Here is an 11,032-nt window from a genome sequence, read left to right on the forward strand (position 1 = left end):
TCATCCGCTAATTTCTGAGCGTGTTTATGGTAGCTAAAGTGCGCACACATGCGTCGTTACATCCGTTGCACTTTGTAAACAATTTTAGTTTGAAGTGAAGTCCGTCACACACTTTTTTGCACTTCTTCTGCTGACTGAAGGCATGACAAGCAGTTTATTGTAGTATGAAACGTGCCCTATCAATTTCTCAGTGTTGATGCACTTTAGTAGTTGTAGTTTTTATTCAGATTCTAATACACATCCATTCATGAGAATCGTCACTCGCACCGGTGTGCCTAAATACTTTTTCACAGTCGCACGCAAATGGGACCCAAAAGTCGCACCCAAAATGGGCGCTATGTAGAGCCCTGATATATAATATATATATATATATTAGGGCTGTCAATCGATTAAAATATTTAATTGCGATTAATCACATGTTGTCATGAGTTAATTTGTGATTATTCGCAATTTAATTGACATTTGTATCCATTCTAAATGTACCTTAAATTAATGTTTTTAAGATTCCATAACCGTTACACCACACCATACCTGAAGGAGGTCCATATTCCATTAGTAGGAATATAGTGTGGCCCCTTTAAGAGCTGGAATATATTGTGGCCCCTTTAAGAGATGCGTGAACACAGGTCTATCAGCTAGAATTCTGACCCTCAAAGACCTGTTAGTCTGCCTTTAAAATGTCCACCACTCCATTTATTATCCTAAATTAGATGCACCTGTTTGAGGTCGTAAGCTGCATAAAGACACCTGTCCACCCCATACAATCCGTAAGAATCCAACTACTAACATGGCAAAGACCTGTCCAAAGACACAAGAGACAAAATTGTACACCTCTACAAGGCTGGAAAGGGCTATGGAGAAATTGCCAAGCAGCTTGGTGAAAAAAGGTCCACTGTTGGAGCAATCATTAGAAAATGGAAGAAGCTAAACATGACTGTTCCATGCAAGATCTCACCTCATGGGGACTCAATGATCCTAAAAAAGCTGAGAAATCAGCCCAGAACTATAGATCTAAACTAAAAGAGCTAGGACCACCGTTATCAAGGTTACTGTTGGTAATACACTAAGACGTCATGGTTTGAAATCATGCATGGCACGGAAGGTTTCCCTGCTTAAACCAGCACATGTCCAGGCCTGTTTTAAGTTTGCCAATGACCATTTGGATGATCCAGAGAAGTCATGGGAGAAAGTCATGTGGTCAGATGAGACCAAAATAGAACTTTTTAGTCGTAATTCCACTACACGTGTTTGGAGGGAAAAGAATGACGAGTACCATTCCAAGAACACCATCCCTACTGTGAAGCATGGGGGTGGTAGCATCATGCTTTGGGGTGTTTTGCAAGACCGTGGCCATGTATTGCAAGATTTTGGGGAAAAACCTGCTTCCCACAGTTAGAGCATTGAAGATGGGTCGAGGCTGGGTCTTCCAACATGACAATGACCCGAAGCACACAGTCAGGATAACCAAGGAGTGGCTCTGTAAGAAGCATATCAAGGTTCTGGCGTGGCCTAGCCAGTCTCCAGACCTAAACCCAATAGAGAATCTTTGGAGGGAGCTCAAACTTCTTGTTTCTCAGAGACAGGCCAGAAACCTGACTGATCTAGAGAAGATCTGTGTGGAGGAGCTGGCCAAAATCCCTCCTGCAGTCCATTCCAAACTGAATGTCAGAATGGGAAAGAAAGGTGATTTAAGCAATTTGGAGTGGAGCATGGCTGTTGGTACCAGACGGGCAGGTCTGAATATTTCACAATCTGCTCAGTTACTGGGATTTTTATGCACAACCATTTCTAGGGTTTACAAAGAAGGGTGTGAAAAGGGAAAAACATCCAGTATGCAGCAGTCCTGTGGGCAAAAATGCCTTGATGCTAGAGGTCAGAGGAGAATGGGCCAACTGATTCAAGCTGATAGAAGAGCTTTGACTCAACTTTGACTGAAATAACCACTCGTTACAATGGAGGTATGCAGCAAAGCATTTGTGAAGCCACAACACGCACAACCTTGAGGCGGATGGGCTACAACAGCAGAAGACCCCACCGGGTTCCACTCATCTCCACTACAAATTGTGAAAAGAGGCTACAATTTGCACAAGCTCACCAAAATTGGACAGTTGAAGACTGGAAAAATGTTGCCTGGTCCCTCTCGATTTCTGTTGAGACATTCAGATGATAGAGTCAGAATTTGGCATAAACAGAATGAGAACATGGATCCATCATGCCTTGTTACCACTGTGCAGGCTGCTGCTGGTGGTGTAATGGTGTGGGAGATGTTTTCTTGGCACACTTTAGGCCCTTAGTGCCAATTGGGCATTGTTTAAATGCCATGGCCTACCTGAGCATTGTTTCTGACCATGTCCATCCTTTTATGACCACCATGTACCCATCCTCTGACTTCCAGCAGGATAATGCACCATGTCACAAAGCTCGAATCTTTTCAAATTGGTTTCTTGAACATGACAATGAGTTCACTGTACTAAAATGGCCCCACAGTCACCAGATCCCAAAACAACAATAGAGCATCTTTGGGATGTGGTGGAACGGGAGCTTCGGCCCTGGATGTGCATCCTACAAATCTCCATTAACTGCAAGATACTGTCCTATCAATTAGAGGTGTGCGATATATATCGTCTGCGTAAATATCGTAATAGTCATTTTAACGATGTGCGATCTGACATTATCGAGTATATTCCTCACACACTACGTGATGTAACGTAGTCTTGAAGATTAGACTAGTGCGGGTGCATGCTTTCACTGCATGTATTTTTAATGAACATCACAGGAAGAATCCTACGGAAGCCCTGAACGGCAATGGATAATATTTTTTTTCTGTCTTATGTCGCGATCACAAGTTAATTTTCTCGTGATCTCGAGAAAACAAAAGTTCTTTTGTATTTTCTAAGTTACACAACTGCGCCAACAGGTGGCAGTATAGAACCAACTAACTGATGGGGTGCAGTATAGCCGATCCCGTGTTGTACTGGTCTAGATTGAATGCGTTGAAGACCTTTAGTGAACGCTATAATTTGTTCAGTACTGTGTTCATTAAGCAATTCATTTAACTAAATGGTCTAATGTGATTAGTTTTCTATAGTAATAGCATTCTGTGTGATGCTAAACTTACTGTTTAACTTAATTTCTTTGTAACAAACCACACAACTCTTCTCAAACAGCATCCCGAGATTGTATATTAACTGGATTAAACATTTGTTTGTTTTTAAATATGGAGTAGGCTACTGCACCTCTTTTTAATGGAATAAAGGCTAGAAGGAACATGCATGATACAAGCCACAGTCTATCCTACAGGATACTATAATAACAAACTCATTGTGTAATGTTATTTCAAACAAATAAGGAAAATAAAATGGGCTGAATCGAAACTAAGCGATTTTTAGAATAGAACAGAATAATCTCCCCCTGCTCTTTTGATTATTTGAACATGTTAATTACACAAATAAAATGTTTATTAAGTGAAGCAAAGATTTTGCTGAAAGATCCAGCACCCCTTTTTATTATCCGTTGATCAGATGCGCGTGAAAGTTGTGTTCGTTGCTACAGCAACAGTAGACTCCGGGTACAGTGCAGTATTTCACAATGAAACTCTTGATCACGAGATAAACCCTTTTGTTATCTTGAGATCACGAGAAAATTAACTTACGACATAAGACAGAAAAAAAATATATTATCCATGGCCGTTCAGCGCTTCCATAAAATCCAGATATTAGCATGATAACAAATGTGATATTGATTTTATATAACAATTTTAAAGGTCCCATTCTTCGCGTGTTTTCGAAGCTTTGTTTTACAGTATGCAATATAAAATGAGTTCATGGTTCGCGTGTAAAAAAACCCAGTATTTTTCACACAATTTACTTATCTGTATACCGGTGTTTCCTCTGTCCTAAAAACAGCCTGATGATTTCCTTGGTCTATAAAGTCCCTCCTTCAAAAATACGTAACGAGTTCTGAGTAGGCCAGCGCTTCCCACGCTGTGATTGGACAGCAGCTTAGCACGTTGCCCGGAAAGGTCCCGCCTCTTATCATAACGGGTAGATACCAGATACGCGCGCTCAATGTTATTGCAAAAATGTCTATATTGCCTTATCAATTTGAGCCGGAATCAGACCCGGAGAATATCGAAGAGGATCGATTACAACCTGCTCAGGAAAGACTTTTGCTGGATGTTTCAGAATGGTAAGCTGTCTATGCAGTAGTTTAAACTGATCATTACAAACACCAACAATCGATGGTGTCTGAATGAATTACTACACTTTTATATGCTACGTTTTTCGGATTAGTTTTAATTAACATCTAACGTTAGTTAACAAAGCTAAACAGCGTTGCACTTTGTGTAATGAGTTACATAAACTGTTAAACGGACCAACTTTAATAATAAAATACACTTACCGGTTGTGGTCTATAAACAACAAAGAGGGAACTGCGTCATCTTTTAAGAATAATCTTTCTGCGAATCCGGCATTAAACTGATTGAGATTGAGGAAGCAGTCCTCAGCAAAATGTGCTGCACATAGTTTTAAATTGTGATTATAATTTTCCGGAACCGAGTTAACCATAAACTGTAGCCATTGATCTCTACGTACATCGTTCGTGGGAAGGCCAAACAAAGGTGATTTGACTCCGGGATGAACATAACAGCGTTTCAATGGCATGGCGACAAACACACTCTACAAAAACAACGCTTCCTATTCTCGACCTGCGAGAGCAAAAGGACAATGCCCCCGAATGTGCGTGTTCTTGTGGGCGGAGGGTTGTCAACAAACGGTTTTAGTTGCGTCATTAAAGCAGGAAGTGGAGGGGTGTAGTCCAAACCGGCCGTTCGCTGTAGGCTTTGAAAGGGAACTTCTGTTAAATAAAGTATCTCGCTTGGCATTGAACTTTGAGCTTTATAATTTTACAGGTATTATTTATGCTCTAACAGCAACATTACACACTAACTAAAGTTTGAAAGATGGAATCGCAAAGATTGGGACCTTTAACAGTCACAGCACTGTAATCGTGTCTTTGAGCAATGCGGTGTTTCCTTACTGAATGAATCCGCTTTTTGAACAAATCATTTGAATCAATGATTCAGTGAATAAGACTAAGATTAATATAGTCAAATGATTCGTACCGGAATAAATCAGTCATTCGAATGAATCGGCTGAATATCAATGATTCACTTATTAACAGTGACTTGCTGCCGCCTAGTGGCAGTTTTAGTATCACATTTAAAGGTGCCCTAGAATGAAAAATTGAATTAACCTTGCCATAGTGAAATAATAAGAGTTCAGTACATGGACATCACATACTGTGAGTCTCAAACACCATTGCCTCCTATTTCTTATGTAAATCTCGTAAATCAAATACTCAACAGAAAAAAAAAAGTGCTTCTCAACACAAACCCAACCATGACATAAGCGTTGGGGATCCTTTATATGCACGCCCCCAACATTTGCATCTGTCCAACAAGCCGAATCTACTGATGGTAAACAAGACACTCGAAAATAGCAAAAACGGCTCTCATGACACATGGTTGAGGTTTATTATAATCGGATACCACAACAAATCGTTCATTCGTTCGGCCCATTTCAAGCAAGCTTCACTCAGCGTCTTAAACTGAAGAAAGTGGCAATTACAACTTTATTCCTGCAAGCAGTAAGTAATTTATCCACTTATTGACTAGCTGTTTAAACAATTTCTGATTAAATTGAACGTTTCTTAGAGAGACAGCATTGTCTAGATAACGCAAGATGCTAGTACAGTAACAATAGGAAACTCCAAGTACCATACAAAACTAAATAGTGTGTCTAATGAAAAAGGTTAATATTATTTTGTATTACAGAATACAACCGTAGATACATTGGTTGCAGATTGTTCACGCGATCCTCCTAGCAAACGTCACCAAGTTAAAACAATAGTCAATTGAGATTGATAAAATGCAGCTTACTTGTTTATTGGTGTTTTCAGATCGTCCATGCATGAGAGAGCTTGCATGCAGCATATGGTTGCCAGATTGGACATGTTAGGGTAAAAACTGGAGTGTATACGGGTTTCTTTTCACAGAAAAGCTTTGTTTGGGGAATTTAATTACTGAAATCTGGCATCCGCATGAATGGCGCTCTTTCTCGCGAGTGAATGATCTGAAAACACCAATAAACAAGTAAGCAGCATTTTATCAATCTCCGTTTAATTTAATTTAGTCTGTCTGTGTTCTGTCAGGATGTTCATGACTCCCGAGCCGCTTCAATGAAATGCTGCGAGCTGCTGAAATAAGCCAATCAGAGCAGAGCTCAACATTAATATTCATGACTCTTCCAAATAAGGCAAAAACAGAGCATTACATACTAGGGACAATTTCTAGGGTTGTAAATGGACCTGTAAAACTGTATCTGGACAATTTTTTCCCTTAAATAAGCCGCATACCCTCTATGTAGATATCAAGGAGAACAATTTAACATATTGTTTCAAATCATTCTAGGGCACCTTTAAAGAATCTTTTCACGTTTTAAATTATTTCAAATATCAATATTCAATGTTATGTGTTTAAAACATCAGAACGTTATTTATGCTACAGGTTATGTCACCTCTAAGCTCATTAAACAGTCTGTGTAAATGCCACTTCAAATGCAGCTTCTGTTTCCTCTCCATAACAGCCCTATTGTGTCTTATTATCACCAGCACCAAGGTAATATTACAATAACACACTCAGAAAAATATAATCTAATTATCGTTATCGAGAAAATCCCAGAAAATATTGAGATATAACTTTTTGTCAATATTGTACACCCCTACTATCAATATGGGCCAACATTTCTAAACAATGCTTTCAGCACTTTGTTGATTCAATGCCTCATAGAATTAAGGCAGTTCTGAAGGCAAAAGGGGGTCAAACACAGTATTAGTATGGTGTTCCTGATAATACTTTAGATGTGTGTGTGTGTATACATATATATAAGCGGCCATTCGACTGAGACTGCCTTGCTCTTGGTAACTGAGGCACTGAGACTGGCAAAAGCAGCTTCCAAATCCTCAGTACTCATCTTGCTGGATCTGTCTGCTGCTTTTGACACAGTTAACCACCAGATCCTCCTGTCAACATTTAAGAAGACGGGGATCTCAGGAACTGCTCTCCAGTGGTTCAGGTCTTACCTCTCTGGTAGGTCCTACAGGGTGTCATGGAGAGGTGAAGTGTCTAAGTCACATCATCTAGCAACTGGAGTTCCCATGGCTCAGTGCTTGGACCCATTCTCTTCTCCATCTACATGTCATCATTAGGCTCTGTCATTCAGAAACATGGCTTCTCCTATCACTGCTATGCTGATGACACTCAACTCTACTTCTCATTTCAACCAGATGATCCTACAGTCAGTGTTCGTATTGCTGCCTGTCTGACGGACATTTCTGACTGGATGAAGGAGCATCACCTTCAACTCAATCTTGCAAAGACAGAATTACTTGTTTTCTCAACCAACCCAGCACTTCATCAAAATTTCTCCATTGAGCTTGGTTCATCAACCATAACTCCATCCAGGACAACCAGTTAAACTTCACTGACCACATTACTGCAACAGCCCGGTCCTGCAGATTTGCTTTATACGACATTAGAAAGATTAGACCCTTCCTATCAGAACAGGCTGCACAACTCCTGGTTCAAGCTCTTGTTCTCTCCAGACTGGACTATTGTAATGCTCTTCTGGCTGGCCTTCCAGCATGCACTATCAAACCCTTGCAGCTGATCCAGAATGCAGCGGCGAGAGTGGTCTTTAATGAGCCAAAGAGAGTGCATGTCACGCCTCTCTTCATCAGACTGCACTGACTGCCAATGGCCGCTCGCCTACAAAACAACCACTGGCTCTGCACCTATATACCTAAACTCGCTTGTTCAGACTTACACACCCTCCAGAAGTTTGCATTCTGCGAGTGAGCGACGCCTCATGGTTCCATCCCAAAGAGGCATGAAATCACTCTCATGGACATTTTCCTGGACCGTTCCCACCTGGTGAAATGGCCTGCCGATCTCAATTCGTGCTGCCGAGTCTGTAGCCATTTTTAAAAAACATCTTAAGACACATCTCTTCCAATTGCACCTGACCAATAAAGACTAGCGCTTAACTATCCATTCATTTTTGTTTGCTTGTCCAAAAAAAAAAAAAAAAAAAAAAACTGTGTACTGTGCTAATTAACTGAGACTTCTTACAGCTCTTACAGGTTGTTGGCCTTGTTTCGTTGCTTCTATTGCTCTCCCCTTTTTTGTAAGTCGCTTTGGATAAAAGCGTCTGCTAAATGATTAAATGTTAATGTAAATATATATATATATATATATATATATATATATATATATATATATATATATATATATATAATTACTACTGTTCAAATGTCTTGAGTCAGTATTTTTTTTTTAAATGAGATTAATACTTTGCTTCTGCAAGGATACATTCATTTTATCAAAAGTAATGTAATAAATGCCATTGTTTAGAATTTTTTGTTCATTAAAGAAGCCTTAAAAATTTATCCAAAAAAATTTTCACAGAAATATTAAACAGCAACATTAGTTTATGTTTTTAGTAAAATGTTAAGTACTTCGAATGTCTGAAGTTTAACAGTTGCAATTAATGCCCACAGGCTTTTTTCTGGCTTTTGATTTAATTTTAAGTAAGATCACCAGTATTTATGTCTGTTCAGGTCTAAGGTATACATGGCTGATCTGGAGTCTGGCTTACATTATCTACTGAGGGTTGAACTGGCCACACACAAGACCTTAGAAGGAGAAGAACTAAAAACATTCAAGGACTTTGTAACCGTTGTCGCCAAGGTAGTGTTTTAACACAAACACAACTTTTTCTTTGCACTTGAGCTGCCTTTTCGCACTGAAATTGTTTTCATAAGAGCTTTGAAATTTACAGGGTTGTATCTTACTTGGACCCCTTGATTTTAGCTATTTCCAGGTCGCCAGTCTGTGGTGAAACTTCTCGAGACGTTGCTAGAATGGCTAGTCAGTTTACCTTTGGAGAAGATCCCCTATGATGCTATTCTGGACCTAGTTAACAACAAAATGAGGGTAAGAGTGTCACCCGTTAAACATCTTATTCATTAGCTGGGTTTCCATCTAAACGTAAATTGAATCTTTTCGAAGTTTGCAAAAAACAAAAAAAACAAGCAAATGTGAAATTAAGTGCGTTTCCATCAAGTTGTTTGAGCGGATGATGGTGGTATTGGTAACCTAGTAAATTGGTATTGGTAAGCAACAGTAAATAAATCTCCCTCAGCTTAACCTTAACATGAAAAACACTTAACATGGCTTAATAAAGTGGTATTAAAAGACCAAACTCAGTAAACGGTGAACTGATAAAAACATAAAGAAAAGCAGATGAGTACAGTGTATGTACAAAAAAGCAGAATATGAATGCAACACGTTTAATTACACATTAAGCATTTTCCTTCCATATAAAACCAAGAAAATGCTAAATGGACCAACAGTTACAAAAAAAAGACAAAATACGTTATACATCATTAATAAAACTCAGGCAGGTTTAGTGATTTGCACAGATCAATTCTGTAGTGTGTCATAAACACAGAGGGAGAAATATTCCAACAAGCTCTCTCATCCTGAACACACATTTGCATTCTTTCATCATATTATGTGCTCATCTGCTTTTCTGCGCATAGTATGCTTTATTAGTATTTGTTTTTTAATTGAGTTTGGTCTTTTAATATCACTTTCTTAGAACATTAAGCCATGTTAAGCACTTAAGTATGTCCCCATAATGGAAAACAGATGATTAGTTACGTGGGTTTAATGTTCGATGAAAAACTTGCCTAGAAAAGCCAAAAAACTAGAAAAGCTACACACAAATTTGTCAGAATTTTTCAGCAAATGCGTTTACATCTCCTATTTTTCGAATGAACTCTGTTTCGCACAACTCAAACACAACCTCGACACGAGCGTAAAAACTTTTAGTGTGAGCGTACATTTTTTTTGTATTTTTTGTGTGTATGTGACAGGAACATAAATCAATTTGTTGGTGGTTTTAAATTGCTCTGTTTGTATTATTCTCAGATCTCAGGCCTGTACTTGAGTGAGCAAGTGCAGTGGGTTGGATGCCAGGGTAGTAGTGTGGCACTAAGAGGATATCCCTGCTCCCTCTGGACTCTGTTTCACGTTTTGACTGTGCAAGCTGCCAACCGACCCGATGCTCTAGCCAACACTGGTATGAGCAGGGAAATCTCTTCCTCTTAATGAACCTGAAACATGTTTGATATCTCATCAGTTGTAATTATGATTGTAGATTAGACTTTAATATAAGCATATATGTTCCTGTTTGGGCCCGTGGCAAGTAGAACAGTCATCTGGTAAATGTTTTCTATTAACTCGTGTTTCTTCATTGTTATAATTAATTTAAACCCACCTTCCTCTCAGGGTTTGAGGATGATCCCTTGGCAGTACTTCAAACCATGCGTCACTACATTGGGACCTTCTTTGGTTGCCAGGAGTGTGGGAAGCATTTTGAGGAGATGGCTCAGGAATCTCTGAACCAGGTCAAGTCTGCTGATGAGGCAGTATTGTGGCTGTGGAGAAAGCACAACCAGGTTAATGCAAGACTGACAGGTAAAACAAAAAGGTGTTTATGGTAAAATGACTGCACAAATATGCATTTGGGTTCTTGCTCCATTTCTTGGCTGACAAAGTATATACATTACTGATTACAATCAGGAAGGAAGGAAGGAAGGAAGGAAGGAAGGAAGGAAGGAAGGAAGGAAGGAAGGAAGGAAGGAAAAATATGTAAATTGTATTAAAAATAAAATATAGAGAACAAGTAAACAGGGCAAGAAAGAAGAATGGAGAAATTAACGGGTGGAAAAGAAAGGAAGGGAAAGAAAGTAGAAAGGGGAAAGAAAGTAATGCAGGAAAAGGAAAGTGGGGGAAAGAAGCACTGGAAGAAAATGAATAATAATGAAATTAGGCCTGAAAGGACAAAGAACAGAAAGTAAGGAAGTAAAAAGACATGAAGCGAGGGAGAGCACAACAGGAAGCAGG

At 39.2% G+C, this 11,032-nt stretch overlaps 1 protein-coding gene across 1 annotated transcript in view; it reads left to right on the forward strand.

The window, feature by feature from the left end:
* Positions 1-11,032, forward strand: part of qsox2 (quiescin Q6 sulfhydryl oxidase 2) — a 39,499-nt gene that overhangs the window by 26,065 nt on the left and 2,402 nt on the right. The window contains exons 8-11 of the mRNA XM_067438029.1: positions 8,680-8,809; positions 8,933-9,055; positions 10,055-10,205; positions 10,415-10,603. Coding sequence (XP_067294130.1) covers positions 8,680-8,809; positions 8,933-9,055; positions 10,055-10,205; positions 10,415-10,603 — 593 coding nt within the window. The remainder of the gene's footprint in view (positions 1-8,679; positions 8,810-8,932; positions 9,056-10,054; positions 10,206-10,414; positions 10,604-11,032) is intronic.

This window comes from Pseudorasbora parva, chromosome 3, assembly GCF_024679245.1.
Source record: "Pseudorasbora parva isolate DD20220531a chromosome 3, ASM2467924v1, whole genome shotgun sequence".
NCBI lineage: Eukaryota > Metazoa > Chordata > Actinopteri > Cypriniformes > Gobionidae > Pseudorasbora > Pseudorasbora parva.